This window comes from Apaloderma vittatum, unplaced genomic scaffold, assembly GCF_000703405.1.
Source record: "Apaloderma vittatum isolate BGI_N311 unplaced genomic scaffold, ASM70340v1 scaffold18082, whole genome shotgun sequence".
In the NCBI taxonomy this organism is placed as follows: domain Eukaryota; kingdom Metazoa; phylum Chordata; class Aves; order Trogoniformes; family Trogonidae; genus Apaloderma; species Apaloderma vittatum.
This window is the reverse complement of record NW_009702088.1, coordinates 24,686-44,185: the sequence shown is the minus strand read 5'-3', so window position 1 is coordinate 44,185 and position 19,500 is coordinate 24,686. Positions and strand designations below refer to the sequence as shown.

Genomic DNA, 19,500 nt, shown 5'->3' with positions numbered 1-19,500 from the left:
CTCACAACAACAAGAAATGTGTCTACCCATGTGTTTCATAACACTGTGTTAAAAGAATGGAAACTAAGGCGGTTTTCTGCTGATTTAACACAGCATCGATATAAGAAAGCAAATTCTGTATTAAAATTTAAATCCTTATTCTTACCGTAATTGTGTTTAATATTTTTTCGCATTGAAGAAGTATAAAAATGAGCAGTGGCAGCACTACAAACCCAGAAGTGACAGTTAGTTCCTGCTACAGAAAGCTTAAATGAAATAAACTGGTGCTGTACATTTTGTGGTGCTCCGTGCTCTTTTGTTCCTTCTTTCCCAGAGAATTCTGAGTACGATTTTTACAGTTCATCTGCTGAAACACTTTCTCCAGGGACAAACTGGAAGTTTATCTTTGCGATGGTTTCCCTAAAATGCTAGAGGAAGGTTCCCATGTCCCTTCCTCCCCGGTCTCGCTCACTTCAGTAGAAGGTGCCGTTTGTTGCCGAAAGGATCCCACCAGCCTGGTGTGCCAGGCAGCGGGATGAATGGTTGTGCTGGCCCGAGGGGAAGAAGGCATAGGTGGGACACAGCGGCTCTAGAATTTTCAAAAGCTGCTATAAATTCCTAATATGAAAAAGGAGAGCTTTGCTCGTGTTAAAAAAAACCAAAAAACCACACACCTTGATATTCTGATTGGATCTTTGTAAAGCAGCCTCGGAATAATCTTCCACAAGTGAAAAATAAATACCGATTTGAAAAAGTATTTTTTAGAAAATACAGCTCGGGAGTTAAAAGAGTAGTAAACACGTAACCATAGCTGGGATGTGAATTTTGAGTCCTTTGCTGCAGGGAGCAGAGGTGAAATTTGGTGATTTGTCATTTCCTGCAATCAGCTCTGAATTCCCTTCCCTCTCCTTGGCCGGCAGGTGAGCGGAGCGGGGGCGGCTGAGCGCCCCCCTCCTGATTTGGGGGCCCAGCGCGGGCAGGAGACAGTGACAGGAGAAAGCAGCCACTCGGTCCACACCAGACGTGAGATGCTTTTGGTTTCGCTGACATTTGAACAGAGATCTCTACAACCTACAGATCAACTGAAGTAAAACGTGAGGTAAAGCGTTGCGGGTGTGCAATGGCTAAAAAAGAACGTTGTTCCTCGAGAGGACTGTGACCCTCTGTCCCCTCCTGAGCCGCTGAGACGAGGAAGGGCCGACGCGGGGCGCGGGTGCTGCTGGCGCTGAGGCGCCGAGTTTCGCCAAGGTGGGAATCATTTTCCCTTGGCAGCGACAAAAATTTCTGCGTTTGAATTCAGCTCATGAAACAGTTATCTTGGATACCTTTTCCTAAGACTTTTTTTCCCCCTTCTTCTCTACTGCATGTTATTTAGTGGATAGAGATGATCGTTATTAAAAACCAGTACAAACCCTTTCATTCTCAGGGTTAGGAGATGCGCCCTTTCAAGTCGAAAAAGCGTTTTAAAACTGCATTTCCCATCGTGCTCACGGGTTTCTGGGCCGGGTCAGCTGATGGAGGTTGGGAAATGTTGCTTGTTTCCTGTCCAACCTGCGATGGAAATGACTCGTGTGCACCGATGTCTCATCTTCCCTTCGTCAGGTGGTTTCAAGGCTGGGGCTCAGGATTCTGATTTAGAGCCACGGCAGGAACCGGAGCTGATTAACCAGCGCGATACTTGGAAAACTGCTTCCTTCGGGGGAGAGGGATGTCACGAAGCGACGCGCTGCAGCCTGCTCGGTTAACTTCATGGGAAAAGGTGGAGAATCTCGGTATTTCCCTTTTGTGCCAGACCTTTCTTTGGGGTTTTGTTTGTTTGTTTGTTTTTCTTGGTTTTTTTTTTCCCCTCCTGAGTTACTGGTTTTCCTGTTCGTTGCGAGATTTCTTGGTTAGGTGATAGTTATATCCTGGCAGCTAATAAGCAGCCCTAAGTAATCATAATTTTTGAGGCTTTCTTTTCTTGTTTTTTTTTAAAACTCTTTTTACTTGCTTGTTTCTAACAGAAGTTAAGAGGAAGCTTTTGAAAGAAAATAGAGTTTTTCCAGACTGAAGCTGACGACCTGGGGAAGAAAACACAAAATGTCTCCTGAATCAAAAAAACTTTTCAACATAATTGTTTTGGGAATCTCGTTTATGTTTATATTCACTGCTTTCCAGACCTGTGGAAATATTGCGGTAGGTGTGAATTTCAAAATGTGCCACAGTTCTGTCACAGTTTATCCTTCCTTGTCTTTTGTGTACTCTAATGTAAGAGCTGCTTTATTTGGGATTTTTTAATGTGCGAGACACCTTGATATTTTGTCTTCTTTATTTCGGTGTAGTGTTAACTGGATTAAGGTTGTTAACTGGATAATTAAGCATTTTATTTCTCTAAGATAGCATAGCTACATATGTGCCTGATTGCTTAGAAAGTAGAAAATTAATCTTATGAAATGTTTGAACTTTAAAATAGTGTCTGTTTTGACACTTGCAATATTTAACAGTTGAACTACGTTAGTTCTTCCATATTTCTGATGATTCTGCATAGTCCCTTTCAAAATATTTCTCTAAGTTGTCATTATTAACCATGCCTCTAGTTTTTCCTAAAGTATTTTGCCTGTCCTAATGGATTTTTCTGTTCCAGCAAACTTAGACATTGAGGGGGAGTATGAGGATAACATCTGAGGAGCAGTCACGCTCCCACAATGGCTAGAACTGCCAAGTCACCTTCTATCTGAAAAAAAAATAAATTACTGCTATCGCTTTGCATGTGGAAGCAAAATCGAGCATAACACAACCCAAACTGCAAATTGCACTCTTAAGACTTAAATGTTGGAAGCCTGCTACTGACATCCTTAGCCCAGAGCCTCTGACTTGCCGGCGTTGCTGTCGGTGTTCGTTGTGTGCCTGAAGGGCAGCAGGATTTCAAAATACCTCTGGAGCCTACAGGTCTCACAGCTTCTCTTTTCCTGCCTGCAGGAAGATCCTTTCTGCGTTCAGACCTATGAATGTCCCTCACTCCATTACAGAAATCCCTGCTTAGGGTAGTTTTTGTAAAAGTCCTGGTGTAGTGAGGCGTGAGCACAGCTCAGTGAAACTCTGCGCTGAATTCCCAGCGCGTTGCTGGAATGGACCTGGGGACCGTGCAGGCGTGAGATTCGTTGTCGCTGAGGTCGTTACAGGTGACTTTTAACCAGGTCTGCCTGCCAGCCCGGGCGTTGCTTGGTCTTATGATCACTAGAGCTAATTCAAGGGAAAAAAAAAAGAAACGACAGGGAAGTACGAAAAGAACGGAAACTCTTTGTCAGAAGCTCATAGTTAGGTCGCGTTAAGAGTATTTGGAAACTTCTCCTGTTTCTTCCCCACTTTTAAAATTAGGATCGTCGTCTGTCTGAGAGAGGCGTTTAGGGAAGCAAGTTTTGTGAAATATTTGAAGGTCTCTGATGAAATCATGATAGAATCCTAAAGTAACTAAGTCCTGCTTCAAACACAGATGTTTCCCTGCCATCTCTCTCCTTGGCCTTCCTTGTGGAGGTGGTGGGAGATGTAATTAACACTTCCAGCTATTTAAAGTATTTTGTAGAGCCTATTAATAATTGGTTTGATACTCACTTCAAGCTGATACAAGTATTCTCAAACTACAAGGTATGTTCTAACGTATTACAATGTCTGATTTTTCTCCTCACAGCAAACCGTTATCACAAATTTAAACAACACGGATTTTCATGGCAGTGGCTACACAAGGTAATCTACACAGATCTCTGTTACTTTGCTCCCTGGAGGGCGAAGCTGGTTATAATTCCGTCTAGCAGAGATATACTCTTGAGAGATTGTAGTGTTCTGCTGACTTCACAGTTTAATGATGTACTTAAAGCAGTTTAAAACAGTTCTGCTGTGAATTATTTCCAGTTGAACTATGTATCTGTTTTGCATGTTTTATTTGTAGGGAGAAAAACCACCACACAGTCATCACATTCTCAGCGTTTAATCTTAGGAGATGAAAAAATTGGAAGTTTTAAAGTAAATAAAACTGCTGATTAAGGCTGTAGGTGTTTACCCTTGTACACCTCTGGGTGCTTGTGCAGCACAGGCGGTGTGGATTGACTTCCAGGAAATATTGCAACATAACTGGGAAAGGTGCAGTTGGAAAGATGAGAAGCAAAGCCACGAAAAGCCGTTCTGTTTGTTGTGGTAGCACAGCCGATGTTGTCCAGCCTGATTAGGGACCTTTTGTGTGCCAAATTAATCTGTCATATAGGAAAACCTGGTTGCTACCCGGAAGGATTTACTGTCTTAATTTAAACTTAAAATACAACTGGCACAAAATACGCTTCTAAACTTCATGTGGTGTATGTGGCAGAAGCCTTACTGATAGACGGATGAGGCTCTGGAACATTCTCCTCCTGAAATACTGGGCACAAAAGACAGTAGCTGTGGTTAAGGCACAGGCTGACAAAGGCATGTTGTGAATTACCAGACGTGTTTGCAGCCCTGTTCAGCAAAGCCAGAAACCCCGCGTGCTCCTGTGCTCCCGTCGGGAGTGTAACGGGTGAAGGTAAAGGAGAAAGGAAGGAAATGTTTGACCAGGAAAGTTATGCAGTTACCCAAGTTATGTGGGTATTTAACTTGATACTTTGGAATTGACTGAACATTCTTAAATCAGCTGTATTTTAAATCACTGTATTTTAAGTACTTAATCTTCTTTGGTGTTTCTTTCTGTAGCATGTCCATCATTTATGGAGTGTTCTCTGCATCAAACCTTGTGTCACCTTCAGTGGTTGCCATAGTAGGACCTCAACTCTCTATGGTTGTTAGTGGCATATTTTATAGGTAAATATTAGTTTTGATTTTTTTATCTGCTTCATTTGAAATCTGCCTTTCATGTTGCCACACCTAAGGCTGCCATGCCGTGCATGAAGTTGTGCTGGCTCAGGAAGGCATCGTGCAGAGATCCTGCCTGTATCAGGAGATGCACCTGCAGAGTAGTTCAGCCTACCGGAAACACAGTATATTTTTTCCACAGCATCTCCAGACTTTGCTGACTGCAGAGTTCACGTTGTGGTCTCAGATTAATGATTATATAAAAAAAAATATTCTGCCTGCTTAGGGGAGTAAAAAGATTACCTTTTTTCCATGTATGGTCTAAATCATTTTCCACTGTCACTTAGGAGAGCGTAGCTGATTTAGAAGCAGCTAAGTGAGATATCTGATTGTTAAAGAACATTGTCCACGGCCATTTCAGTAAACTTGATCTGTTCTGTTCTAGCCTGTACATTGCAGTTTTTATCCAACCTGCCACATGGGCTTTCTACACTGCTTCTGTTTTTATTGGCATTGCAGCTGCTGGTAAGCATTGTTCTTGCCCTGCTTACCTTTCTTCACTATAGTTAAATATACCTCGAAAATATTTTCATTTCCTGAACCATATATTCTCTCTATTTCAGTGCTCTGGACAGCCCAGGGAAACTGCTTGACTGTAAATTCTAATGAAAACACCATTGGAAGGAACAGTGGAGTATTCTGGGCACTCTTGCAGTCCAGGTAAGCTTTGTTTGTTACTTTTTCCTTGGCTGTGTACACATTCTACTTCTTACACTTTTTGATAAGTGGGAGACGGCATCAGAAAATACTCCACTGGTACCTCAGTCAGTGAAGCGGGAGGAGGAGCTAGAAGCAACTTTTCTATTGCAACTGTGCAGTACAGAGCAATGAATGAAAGCTGCATATTGCAAGCCTCTGCCTGACACACTGAAAAGATACTTTTCTGACAGGGGAGCATTTGACATGTGCAACAGGAACCCTCTTGATTGTGGATGGGTGTGCTAATTAATTTCTGTCAGGATCCTGAGTGCACTAATAAGGCCTAATGGTCCTGAACAACCACCTGGCACCTCCGCCACACCCTTCCCACCTGCCCCTGGGCCCGGGAGGCCCATTGAACCTCAGCCCTGGGGCTTGAGTTCTTCTGGAGCTGCGCTGGAGGAGCGCTGGTCTTCAGCTCAGCCACAGCTCTGCCTGGCTGTGGATCGTGGGGGTCCAGACCCCAGTTCTCCCAGGCTGATTTCCCATCCTGGCTTCGCTCTGCTGTGGACCTGTATGGCAATCGCCAAACGTGTCTCTGGCCTGTAGACTGACATCTCGCCTTGAATTCAGAGCTCCCTCATTGACACACACTTGTACTGGTGATCTGGGCTCTTGCTGAGCCTGCTTAACAGTCTTTGGGTCTGCCTTGCTTGCCCTGCTCCAGGACTGCAGGCCTGTTGTCACCAGTGTTGTCTTCTCTGCTGGGTGTGTTGTCCCCTTGCCTCTCAGTTCTCCTTCCCTGAAGGAGCAGGTGGGCCTTGCTGCTCGCTGACAAGTTGAGGTGAAGATACTGATGTTGGAGCAGGAGGTCAGAAAAGTGCTCTTGTGATATTAAGCTTTGAGTCAACAAAAGGCTCAGCCCGAGGGAAGGTGGTGAGAACACGCTGTGTTGCTGCCATCGGGGACGTGGTGCAGGTTGGGTTTGTGCCTCTCAGGAAGGCAGAATACAGCCAGGGCAGAGGGAGCAGTAACACGAATGCTTAAGAAGATACTGCTGCTGGCTTGAAGAGAGACTGAAAAGGCTGGGATTCTTTGCTTTGCAGGAAAAGCATCTGAGGGGGATTGTGCTGATGGGTTACTGAAACACAAAGGCAGCAGGTGAGCTGGACGTGGAACTGTTGCTCACCAAATGCTCACCCTAGAGGATGATTTGTTTGAAACAAAGTGCTTCGTCATACAGTGGGGGCTTAAACTTTTGGAACTTGCTGCCACAGGAGTTGGATGGTGTCAGCAAGATCAGAAAGGAATCAAAAATTATTTAGCAACAGTCCTGCAAGTTGTTCCTTTTTCCGCCTATGGTACAGCAGGTCTGAGTATTGGGAGCTCACGAGGGGAGTGAATCACAAAGTGCTGCGGCAGGTGAGCCTGCGCTAGAAGGCACTGCTGATGGTGCTGTGGGGACAGAACAGTGCAGGAGCAGAGCGTCCCTTGAACCAGTGGCACACCTGTGTACCCTAAGGCTCAGGAATTAACACATCAGTACGTTATCAGAGTAGCGATTCCCACAAACCCACCTAGTCCTGTGTTTTACGGTGGGTGAAATGCATGGCTTTATAGGAGGAAATGCCTCTAAAGCTGTTTTGCGTTGCTGTTTGCTCAGAATTGGTGTATTTCAGGAAACTGCAGGTAGGAACACAGAACTTTGCTTGAGCCATGTGTGAACTGACACAAGCAGGATGCAGGAGCAACCAGAGGACTGTGGATGAAAGGCAAAGACAAATTGATTCTCATTTCCTTGTGAACCCTGGGGGATCTCTGGAGCAGCGCCCGGGTGGGGGCACACAAGTGGGAACTCGGTCCTGGCTAGAGAGCGTGGCAGCGACACAGCAGGTTCTCACCACCTTTCCTCATGCCGAGCCGTGGTGCCTGTTGCTTTTGCCTGCGTGTGTCGGCGATTTTTGCAGTTTTCCACTGCGCTTTGATCTTTCCCACAGCAGGGCAGGAGTCTCAGACATGTCCAGTGAGGGGCCTCTGTGATCTTTCCCACAGCAGGGCAGGAATCTCAGACATGTCCAGTGAGGGGCCTCTAAGTCTATCAGAGACCTTTGTTATCTGAGCCCAGATGTTCTCCTGGCCGAACACACAAGGATAGGCAACAATCAGAATGATAAATGTGTTTTTCAACACCGTGGTTGCAAGTCCCCTGAGCATGTTTGCAATCCTCCGTGCCAGTCTTCTGCTCTTTTCCCACAAGCTGCGCACCACCAGTTTGGCGTTGCTGGGGCAAAACTTCAGACAAGACACATGATTCTCCTAAGGAAGTGACACAAAATCATCTCCATAAATGTGTCAGCTTTCTAACGTGCACTCTTCCAGACTTGGAGGTAACTTAGATGCAGATTTCCTCATTTTTGCTACCACCTTGTGTCTTGATGGCTGAAAATGAGTAGCTGGGGAGGAATCCTCTGCTGTGTTTGAAGTTTATAGAGAGAAAGCAGCTTGCATGGAGAGTTTATTTCTTCCGCAGTTGTGCAGTTCTATTCTTTGCATACGATAGTATTGCCATGATGGTACAACCTTAACCTTGCTACTAAAAGTACTGTTCACCCGTGTTGTTCTTTTTTATTTACAGCTTGTTTTTTGGAAACCTCTACATATACTTTGCTTGGCAAGGAAAAACTCACATATCGGGTGAGTATTGCTTATTTATGTGGGAGGCCATCCTTTAAAATATGGTAGCGTGGTTAAACAGATGAAAAAACAAACTGGAAGGTGGCGCAAAACTTATATGATAGCAGATTATTTTTTTTTCCCAGTTTATTGTTAGATATAGTTTATTTTTGGAGTATGTTTTGGATTGAACATTCCATGGTACTCACAGGCCTTGTATTATGTGTGTTGTTTTCCTGCCTGCAATGCACTTTGAGTGCACCTTTTAGAATATTGTCTATGGAATTCTCCAGAATGCCAGTTTGGAATAAAGTTTTCCCAGGTAGTTACTCTGGGATTTTTCCCTGCACAGACACACTTACGCCAGAGTACACGTATTTTGAAGGAAAGGTGTTCTGGAATGGCTCTATGTTTGATATCTGCTATCTCATTTCAAATGCTGTCTCATTTCCTGGTGTGGACCATCCTTCTAAATCGGGTTGGAGGCTGAATAACTTAGGAAATCAAGGAAAAGAAAGGGAAACCGTCCCAGTTTGCTTTGTGGCTGCAGTGATGGTCGTGCTGGCACCAAGTGTGAGCGAGGCGGAGGTGGAGCTGTGTCGCTGGGCACATCCTGCTGCTGCTTCCGCTGGCCGAGCTGCTGGAAGAGTGTGGCAAGAACTTAGTCGTCCTTCTTGGCATGGTTTCTGAAGCCTGACTTCCTGATGGAATTGTAACTAATGCTCTAGTTTCTCCATTTGTCGTCATGCTAGGCTGGTAAAGAGCAGGAATTAGAGAGCAGTGGACTTACTAATAATTCTTAAGCAGCTGGACAGTGGTTGAGATTCAGTATTTTTAAAGCAGAGACTTCTGGCAACAGAAGTAGGACAAGGTAAGTGAGTCTATCAACTAAGAAAACTACAACAGTGAAAATAGAGCAAAACCTGAGATTTTAATTAGAAAAACTGCACGTTGTTGGAAAAACAATGTTTTGTAAACAGTCTTCTGTTCTATAGTAACTGCAAGAGTTTTCCTTATTGTACTGTTAAAATAAAATACCTACTAGAATGGTAAATTTGTTTAATGTCTGAAAGATGCTGTAGTCAATCAGGAACAAGATGTTGACTTTTAGATGATAATCATCAGGCTGCAGAAGTCCTGCCCTGGTGAGATGAATAGTCCACTTCATGCCTCTGTTAGATTCTTCTTTTAAGGTTCTCCGCAGACATGGGCTTGGTAGCACAGCAGAGGTTAATTTTTAAAGATCATCTTCCACATTCCTTCACCTCTAATACAAAGGTATAGATGTCAGTGGAAGTATGGGAGACACGTTGAACCCAGTGGGCCTGAAATTCTGAGCATTCTGAATTTCCTTGCTTTTGCCAACCACAGAACAGAGCAATTAACTGTGAGGGGGTTCTGCTGCTCGCTTTTCCTCGTCTTGAAATGTCTTGAGACTTCTCTTTATTAAAATATGTCAGTATCAGAAGACTTAAGTGTTTAAAAATCGATTCCTCCTTCCTTTTACCACCTATATAAAAATATTACCGACGTTTCAAGGTGAAACAGATAATCTCTTTTTGATCTGTGATGTACACAGATTATTTTTAATTGACGTAGAATAATTTTACATTTACCTTTTAGCTGAGAAATAAAGTGTAGGCAGTATCTCAGAATCATCACCAGATCAATCACAACTATTAGCTGTTTCTTGGCTTTTGTTTTCCCCCTGCTTAATGTTTGTAAATGGGAATGGTTTCTGTACTACAGGTGTGTTTGTGTAGCAGAGCTGGTGCCTGGGGCCGCAGTTTCGTTCCTCCAGCTGCACCCTGTGCTGTGTCAGGTCTCAGGGGGTTTAAGGCCGTTGCAGTTTACAAGCCCACCGGTTTCTGGCATTAATGTTTCTGAAGCTGATAAAGAGCTTTTTTCTTTTAGAAATCAGAAGGGGTTTGAGGTATTTTGCTGTGTCCACTCTGAATTACGTAGATCCTGCAAGATGTCCTTCTGCTACTAATTTATGCCGTTCCTTCGTTAGTTGGCTCCTCCTGCCTTTGCACGGCAGAGGAGGCGAGTGGCACTCTGTAAAATGCTGATATTTTACTGGCATCAGAAAACTGAGACAGGAATTTGCTGGCAGCTCCTGGTTCTCGGAAGGTCCCGAAACCCGGGTACCTCTTGCTCCGAGTGGGAGGTAAGTCAGGAAATCAGTGTGGCTGTTAAACCGCGTTCTGTGGGGTGTCAGCGGTAGCTGTTTGGAGGGAGCTGAATCGGTTCAAATCGCTTTGGAGCGTCTACTTATGACTCTTCTTTGTTTTTCCACAGAGAGCGATCGCAGAACCGTCTTCATTGCTCTGACCGTCATCAGTCTTGTGGGCACAGTTCTATTCTTTCTGATTAGGAGACAAGAGGACACAAAAACTCCAGGGGAGGAAGATTCTGCTAATGAAATCCTGGGGGACAGTTCGTAAGTGCTTGTGGCAATAACTTCACACGCGCTCGTTTGTGCGCCCGCTCCCCTGGGGAATCTTGTGCGTTCACTTTCCCCTCTATGCTGGAAACATGAATGTTATGAACAACCTGTAGATTTGAATAGAAAAGTATCTGTACTTTAACAAGTAAGAATTAATGTTCCTTATGTGATACACTTTCAAGAGTGGAGTGTAGTGCTGCACGTTAAGTTTTTTCCATTAATAACTAAGTGCTTTTGGAAATCCACTTTTTACCACTCTTCTCCACTGATTATTCTTAAGCATGTATCTGCCTTACATAGTCTGTCTTGCCCCATCACCTCAGTGTAAAGGCTGGAATAAACAAAAATTAATCCCTCTGGATAGGTTATCTTTTACATACTGAACAAGACTTTTATGTCTTCAGTAAATATAGATGTGCCACCCTGATAAATGTATTAGAAAGGCATAGGTACACAGATTCAGTGCAGCTTTGTCTGAGCCATCACTTTAAATACTTTTGCTTTATGTAAAGAACAATGAAAACGTTAAAAAAACTTCAGGAAGTATGCCAGTGGAAAAATTGTTCAAAGCTAAAAGTGCTCAGAAGAAAGATTTTGTTAAGCAGGTTAATTTTTGCGTGGCATTCTCTAGCACAGAGAGCAAATTTTGGTGTTAGTGCTTCAGATTCTCAGAAACTTTTAAAAATATATCGGCACATTCCAGTGTATAGTGCTGGGCCAAGAAATGTACAGAAAATTTGAAATATGAAGCTTCCTTCTAGCATAGCAATACTGTGTGGTTATTCTTTTTCTGTTTTGACCAAGTCATTTGTTTCCCCAGGTCTGCACAAAACAAACTGACGAGAGCAGTGGCTGCCTTCAGTAAGTACTGTTTCCTGTAAGAATTGCTTCAAAAAGCGCTGACATATTCCTCCCAGCTCTCCACGATTCTGCTGCTGATGTCATCAAGGACAAACCACTTAGAACAAAAATCTGTGAACAAGTAAGGTTTTAGGAACGCATCTCAGTTATTCCACTTTGAGTATAGACCTTCAGGGGCGGCTTGCTGGGACCAATGACTGCCAGCTGGCAGTGGCTCTCAGACTGGCGATGACAACTCACTCAGGGTTACAGGGCTGAGGAGTTTTGAGCCCGATAGGAATTCACTTGCCCCTATGAGCATCTGGGATTTTGAGCCTAGAAAAATGGGGCTCGCAGCTGGAACCACGTGGGAACCACTGAAGCAAACGTGTGGGCGAATGGTGGGAGCTGGCTGGCTGCGCCTCGGGAGGGCTCCTGTCGGGTGACGGTGCCATTCAAACAACGCTCGACTGCAAGACAGGTGAAGGAGACTTCACTCTTAATTCCATACTATGATAGTCCAGGAGAAATTTGAAGGGTTATTTTTTTGGTGGAGTTTCAGATCCAGGCTACTTTATGTCAGCTTCCTTACAGGGGTGAGCTCGAAAAGAAGTGGTCACCACTTGGGAACAATACTGCGTGAACGTTTGTTTTCTTTTTGGTGTTTTTTTTTTAAAAAAAATCACTAACAAAGCAAGATAAAGAAGTTACATGTTTTGTCACCTCGTAATAACAGTTAAAACCAAGTATGTTGAACTGGGAACACCTGCAGTTTCCATTGAACTGTCTTGTGACCTGCCTGGGAGTGTTAAGTCTGTTTTGAGCACGTGGCTATATTCACTGAGAGTTTATTTGTCTTTTTAGCAGACAACTGCCATGAAGGGAGAGTACAAACATACAATGAGCAGAAAATTGCCTTAAAAGTGAAAACTTTGTATCCCCTCTTTAATATTTCCCCTCTTGCGTTTCTTACCAAAAAGGATCTCAGATAACAGCATTTCTTTCAAAGGCAAGTCAGGGTTGGTTTGTTTAGTGTTGGTTACTGTAATAAAGTCACCGTTTGTGTAATTTTAACCTGCTTTTGCAAAAGAAAGTGCAAGTTGTCTTAATAGAATTACCGATTATATTAATTTCCATTATTATGTCTTTGCAGAGAAATCTATAAAGCTGGGCTTCACCAAGGAGATTCTACTTCTCAGTGTGACGACAGCCTACACAGGTGGGAAGCGAGCAGAGCGTGTAATCCTGGAGCGGGGTCAGATCGGGATTTTAACCCCAGGGCAGGAACGTTTGGGGTTTTAACCCCCGGAGCAGGAACGCAGTTCCATATTTCTGCAAACATTGCTTGAATATTTCGATTATCTTTAAAACAAATTGCTTAAGACATTTCTGTGTTTTGGGAAGTGGTTCTGAGCGGGAGGAGGGATGCACCTGAATCTGCACCTGCTGACAGGCGTAGCAATGCTGTACGGTTCTGGGACACCCAAACTGAGGGTTAGGCAGAATTTACATAGCTGGTTTTTATGTGATTTGGAATTGCACTCTCTGTAGGTTGGAGATTGCTTAATGCGATTGCACTACGTTGCATTCAAATTAAACTAAATTTTGTAGACTGTGCTTTGTGTCGCCTCCATCGAGGTGTGGGACGTTACCAGCGATCTTCACTTTAGCCTTGGGTGCATTCGGTAAAAGTTGAGCTGTTGTGAACTGTTTCTGTCACTTGTATTTGCTGTGGCAAGAGCTCTTACTTTTTTACAACTTTATTTCAACCGGGTCCACCTTTGTTAGATCAAGGTATGAGCTGTAAAATAAAAATCCGTTTGGTTTTGCCATACTACTAAGGTGATTCTTCCACAAAAAAAATACCATAAAATGTTCAAAATGTTACTGGGATCCTTGAACAGATTTCTTGCTGTTTTCTTTGGCTTCAGACGCAGTTCTGTTCACAATCAAGTTAAGCTTCAAGGAGAACAGATCCATTTTCAGAACCTCAGCTCTGAGTCGCTGTTACGAGAAATTGTTACCTCTTTAAAGAGTTGGGTGCAAACAATCTATAAGCAGTGCTGCGACAGCTGCTGCAGTTTGCAGTCGGCTGCTGGTGGAGGAAGAGCAGGAGCGGCCGTGGAGTCACCTTGCACCAGGATGTCTGAGTTACAAGTCACTCCGCAGCATCGCAGTGTTGTGTTAACCCCAGTGAACTGACCTGGCTTTGTCCTGGGTGTTCAGTGCCCTGGGAATTCGGTGTAAGGTGACAATGGGAGTCGCGTTTTGACTGCTTGATCTGAAATTTAGTTTTACAGGTAGCAGGAAAAAAAAATTAGCGGTCCAGCTTGGGGGAAAAGAAAAAAAGCTGCTGCCATCTGGTGGCTTTTGGTCAATATTGCCACTTTATGGAGGAAAACAGAAAATCCCACAGGGCCAACAAAAGCTTTTATTTCCCAAACTGACGACTGGATTATTAAGACTGCTCAAAGCTCACCCCTTTGTGAAGCTCTGCAGTTCACACAGCGCGGGAGGCAGCCCAGGGTGTGGTGCTCCACACTTTTGCAGTAAGCAAAAAGCAGAGGTGGTAAATAAGAAACAATTCTGGTTTTGATCTGATTTAGGTGTAAGGCTTTGCATTGGTTTAAATATACTTCCTATAAAGGAACTGATATTTTTACACTGGTGTTTGCTGGTTGGACTCAGCTCTCTTACTTTTTTCACACAGTAGAAAGAAAGAAGAATTTTAAACAAACAGCAGTTGTTCTTCCTCAGTTGTAGTGTATTATGTATAGAAAAGTCTGTTTTAGGGATTTTAGCTCTTTTGGTATTTGGGGATGTAGGGAGTTTTTCTCAGAAATGCCATATCTTGAAGGGAGGGGGTAGGGAACCCCCCAAAACCTTTCTTGTGAAATTCCAAATTTCTTGAAAAGCAGAAATCGAAACTCTGTGTAGAGACTGTGTCAAGAGCAGCAGTACTGAACATAAGTGTGACACTAATTAGTGATTTTTTTAACACGATTTTCATAAACTGGGATAGAATAATATAATTACATACTTTAAAATTCCCGATTTTCTAGTTTCTGTTACACATACCTCATTTTAATGTATGTATCTGAAAGGTACTTCAGGGAAAAACAGCCCTTAGAGACATACAGCATTTATTAATAACTTTCATCTATCAGTTTTGTTTGATTTCTTTCAAAGGTTTGGAATTAACGTTCTTTTCTGGAGTGTATGGAACGTGCATTGGTGCTGTGAACCGGTTTGGCAGTGAAGAAAAAAGCCTTATTGGTCTCTCTGGTATTTTTATTGGTGTTGGAGAAATTTTAGGTGAGTCTAAATTTACCACCTTACAGACAGAAAGGATTGAGATGATGTAGTTACTCCAAAGGGCTTTTTTTTATATTTAACTGAATAGTGTCTTTCAAGCTTCCAGCAATGATTATGTAAACAAAAGAATTAAATATTAGAAATGAAATTGTCAGCAGAGTTCCTTATTGCCCTGCAAATTGTACATTACACCATCTAAAGTAGCTGCAGACTGGGCTGTGAAATACTGATGAGACTGAATCCTAAGATTTTGCGTCCGTTTTGGGTTAGTGCAAGGAAATACGTGAGGCTGAGAATGAAACGCCGGCCTCCAGTGTTACTGGAGAGAGTTCTCAGCATTTTGGTGTTCTATTTTTAAGTAGTTTCTAGGATTTGTTATTTTTTTCTCACTATTTTAAGTTTGGTTCTGTTCTTTACAACTTCAGTTCGGATGTAATGATCTGTTCTTTTCCACTTGTACAGGTGGAGGAATCTTTGGCTTGCTGAGCAAGAACAACCGCTTTGGCAGGAACCCTGTCGTGATGCTGGGCATCGTTGTCCATTTCATAGCCTTTTATTTAATTTTTTTCAATATGCCAAATAATGCCCCTATTGCTTCTATGGAGGGAACCAATGATGTTGCTTATATGATTCCGAGGTACGTAAACCTTTTCCTTTGGCTGGTGTAGCTCCTGATCGTAGAATCCTTCAGGTTGGAAAAGACCCTTGAGATCATCAAGTCTATTGAGACGTATATAAAGAGCTTGTTCCTGTAACAGAAAACTGCTTGAAGCTGCTTTTCTATGTAGGGACTAACTCCACAGAAAAGGCTTTCAGGAATTCTGTTTTTATTAAAGGTAGATATCCTACCAGTGTGCACCCCATTTAGGAATTTAAATAGCATTTAAAAATTTAGGAATTGAAAATGCTTGGGGATATTTGGTAGCAGTTCTGTCACTGAGACCTGACGTTCCTGACATCTGGTACAATGGTGGGACCAGTAACTATTGCACTGGCCATCAGGAATTCAGTTTATTTCAGGGAGTGTTGGGCTCGGGTTTCCTGCAGCAGGGAGCGCCAGCCTCCTTCCAGTGGCTTGGAACGCCGGTTATCGACGTGCTCTTGGTCTGACTGGAGTCTGTCGCTTACGCTGCCCGTTGTTAGGGGGAGAATACGGGGAGCTTTCTTACCTCATCATTACACCTTCCTTTGGGGTGGATTTTTGCCAGTTTGTGTGAAAACATGGTGGTGTCACTTTGTGCGGTCATAGCTGCTAACTTGCAATTGGAAGCATTTGTGCCTGTGATAACTCGCCTTTATTTAACTGGAGTGTTTTTCTGCAAAGTGAATTGGCATTTCTCTACTCCTCGCTGTGGGTACCTCAGCTTTTCGTTGCTGCCTTGTGGGCTTTGTGGCTCCAAGCACCAAAACGAGTTGTAGCCGTTCTAATTCAGTGTGGAACTGACTGCAGGTAACGCTAACAGGAGTTTCAGCATTCAACAAATTAAAATCTGATGAAACTATTCCTTTTGCCAAGCCAAGTGTCCTCAGTTCTTTTCCTGTGAAATTCAAAGTTTGAGAACTTTCTTCTGTTCTCAGTAAGTCTGCCAAAATAGCTTATAGATGTGTAAAATGTTTGAACAAATGGCTTTTAAATTTGGTTCATTTTCTCCTTCAGCAAAGAGGTGGCCGTACTCTGCAGCTTTCTGCTGGGCCTGGGGGACAGCTGCTTCAACACCCAGCTCCTCAGCATTTTAGGATTCCTGTATTCAGAAGACAGTGCTCCTGCCTTTGCCATCTTCAAGTTTGTTCAGGTATTACAGGAGACAGCTTTTAGAAAGTACGACTGTTAGAAGGTTATTGAAAAACTGGGCTGGGTTTTGTAATGAGCTGAGAAAAAAAATGTTACTTCTGCGAAGGATTTCAACCTGGATTTTTATCTTTTGCAGGCGATAAAGTAGCTTGATTGTGTAGCTTGGTGTGATTATATAATCAAAGTGCGATTATTTACACATTTTGAGGGAGGTTAGAGGTGTCAGAGATTGTAGTTTAAAGTCAAAAGGGTAGTGCAGCTAACCAGATTTGGATTTTATTTGAATAGTCATTTATTGAATTTATTTACTTGAAGTCCTTGACAGAGGGGTGTGAGTTAAAAGGAACCGGGTTGTGTAAATAGTAGTTGAAGAGTGTGAGGGTGTTGTACCGAATCACTGGGCGTTCTCAGGTGGGTATGCGGACAAAAGAGTTAAGTGATTGTTACCTGGTTTGAAGTTGTCAGAATGCCAGAATAAATGTACTTGTGCTGGAGACTCAGGGAAAAGTCTTTATACAACATCAATACACCTGCTGTAGTTTGGATAGTTCCCTTCGCTCGGAGGCATTAATCTTGTTTGATATCGACCTTTCCAGGTTGTGATCTGTGTTGATCAGAGGTAGGAGCAGAAAAAGGCTGGTGCAGAGCGTTGAAGCTGTTCCCGCTAGTGCTGGGAGCAGAGGGTGGGCTGGGTCTGGTTTCAAAGATGACAGCTTTGCAAAGACACTTGTCTTTTTCCTTCTGTACGACTCCAGTTTTATATCACAGTGAACTGACAATTTGAGAATTTGAGATGGACACGGAATATAAAGATTATTGATAAGAGCTCTAACAAAAATGTTACCTTTGGAAAGGACAGATTGCAAGTGAGCAGAACTGCCTTTCAAAGCCTCTAGCTACTTTGATATAGTTTGTGATGCTGTATAAGTGGATTTTGCCTTAAAGTCTTGGCAGTGTCGATTCTAGATAAACTGTTTTCAAATACCAGAGAACTGCACTTGCGATGCTACAAACGCTTTGGAGCGGTGCTCACTTTCTGCGGTGAACACTACTCAAACAGCGAGCCAAACCATGGGTTGTGTATCGTAGTAAGACGTGTGTTGAGGGGTTTAAGATTATAAATCTTCTAGAGAAGCCTCCTACTGAGAGTTGCATGTTAAACTGTGTGTATGTCAATTTGATAATCCTTGTACAGTAATACCAGCCTGGATTTCTCCACTGATGACCTTTTTACGTTGTGTTTTTTTTCTCCCAGTCCATCTGTGCTGCGGTTGCGTATTTCTACAGCAACTACTTCCTTCTGCAGTGGCAGCTCCTGATCATGGTGATCGTGGGCTTCTTCGGGACAATCACCTTCTTTGCCGTGGAGTGGGAAGCGGCGGCAGCCCTGGCTGCCCGGGGCTCGGACTACAGCAGCATCTGATCGAGACACCGAGCCTCGTCCCACGTGAGGAAGGACACAGGCGAGGTGCAAGAAGGTGGAAAGATCCAGTTGCTGCAGAGATTGAGATGGAGGCTACTACTACATCACCATGAGTCTGACTGAATGTAAAACGTGGGAGAGCGAAAAAAAAAGCCACATTTGAAAGGCTTTTTTCTCACTTGAATCAACGGAGCATGGTGTGCATGTTCTCAAAAATCCGATATTAGAGATGGAAGGAAATTTAGAGATCTATGTATTGAACAAGTCTGTTCTGAGACGTACCTTTCAGAATGTACTGATTCTGAATGCCTAATTTCAGCCTGCCGTGTGCTACAATTAGTTTAATTGTTTTCCCTTAAATTATTTTTCCTATATTCTAGTTGTGCAGACACTTGAGTTCTTGTATTGAATGATATTTTTCTAAAGTACATTATATTGCAGAGTGTGCCGGCACAGCTGAGAAATTGATTTATTATTGACTTTTTTCAACGATTAGAGTAGAAATATTTCTGGGGGAAATGTTGCCACCTCAATCTGTATACACCCGGTCCTTGTTCCCCAATCACTTGTTTATTTACGTGTTTCATGTGCTTAAATCATATCAGACACAGCGAATCAGGTTGCAGTGTGCCATGAGAGATTTTTAGAAGAACCAGTCTCATGGTTCAGCGTCTGGGAATTGAACTGCGTTGGGATAGCTTCTGGAACTTTCTCAGGGTGCTGCTCTACGAAGGACTGTAAGAGGTGGCTTTGCTCCTCGACTCTCAAATAATTCTTTTGAGTTCCATGAAACTCTCATCATCCGTGACGGGAACATTGTCTAAGATAACTTCTGGAAGTACTAATAGACTCAAATGTGAACTGTAAGAATAATCTTGCAGTGTTTATTCTACTGCAATAGTCTAAAAATACCTGAAACGCTTGATTTAAGTTGCTTCATTCGGTGTATTTTGGGAAGACTGTACTGTAATCTTATTCTGCCAAGTGCAAGAAGAAGGATACTAGCATAGTAAGAAAGTTTTAATCCAAAACTGTTACCTAATACAGGCAGGGAATGCAATTTGTCTTCATTTTATTTGTCTACGTGCCTCTGCAGGACTTGCAGTTAGTTTCTGTCCAGCGGGCAAACAAGACGCAACCGAGAGCCGGTGTGGAACACCGAGAAAGTGCTTTTAAACCCTCCGTGTGGCTGTTTATAGAAAGGTGCCATTCACCAGCCTTTTTTTGTGTACAGTCAGAATGGTAATGTCTTTAACTGTAAGACAAGTAAGAAACAAAGGTGGAGTCGATGTGTGTCGGTAGCTCCTGCCCATGGTAAGCGCGTGGGTGCGCCCAGGGTTAACCTCTCCTGGGGAGCGTGGGACCCGCGGTGACACTCGCTGCGCGTCGCTTGTGCTCTCACAGAGTGTGTAACACACAGCTCCCGCCAGCACAGCCCCCTTTGGGTGCAGTAAAACCACACAGAGGTGTTGTTTTACAGGCCTCTAGAAAGGGATTTTTAAATTTGCTGCAGGGTCTTGCCGTGAGATC

General features: G+C 43.3%; 1 protein-coding gene across 3 annotated transcripts; it reads left to right on the top strand.

The window, feature by feature from the left end:
* Positions 1–2,009: 2,009 nt before the first annotated feature.
* On the top strand, positions 2,010–17,970 carry MFSD11 (major facilitator superfamily domain containing 11). Of its 3 annotated transcripts, none has more exons than XM_009879416.1 (13): positions 2,010–2,154; positions 3,647–3,702; positions 4,681–4,788; positions 5,225–5,304; positions 5,403–5,499; positions 8,114–8,172; positions 10,453–10,594; positions 11,421–11,461; positions 12,594–12,659; positions 14,630–14,755; positions 15,218–15,392; positions 16,413–16,548; positions 17,803–17,970. In XM_009879416.1, exons 1-13 carry the CDS (start codon positions 2,059–2,061, stop codon positions 17,968–17,970), a joined length of 1,350 nt encoding a protein of 449 aa, XP_009877718.1. In that variant the 5' UTR covers positions 2,010–2,058. The 3 variants fall into 3 exon arrangements, with proteins under 3 accessions (XP_009877718.1, XP_009877716.1, XP_009877717.1); XM_009879414.1 differs by having other exon boundaries at positions 2,059–2,154; positions 10,453–10,577; positions 11,401–11,461; XM_009879415.1 differs by lacking the exons at positions 5,403–5,499; positions 8,114–8,172 and having other exon boundaries at positions 2,059–2,154; positions 10,453–10,577; positions 11,401–11,461.
* Positions 17,971–19,500: the final 1,530 nt, after the last annotated feature.

Excerpts from the sequence above, each read along its gene's own strand:
- MFSD11 (XM_009879414.1), top strand. The coding sequence starts at position 2,059 with ATGTCTCCTGAATCAAAAAAACTTTTCAACATAATTGTTTTGGGAATC. Across the intron at positions 3,703-4,680 it reads CATGGCAGTGGCTACACAAG|CATGTCCATCATTTATGGAG; the intron begins GTAATCTACACA and ends TTCTTTCTGTAG. Across the intron at positions 5,305-5,402 it reads TATTGGCATTGCAGCTGCTG|TGCTCTGGACAGCCCAGGGA; the intron begins GTAAGCATTGTT and ends TCTCTATTTCAG.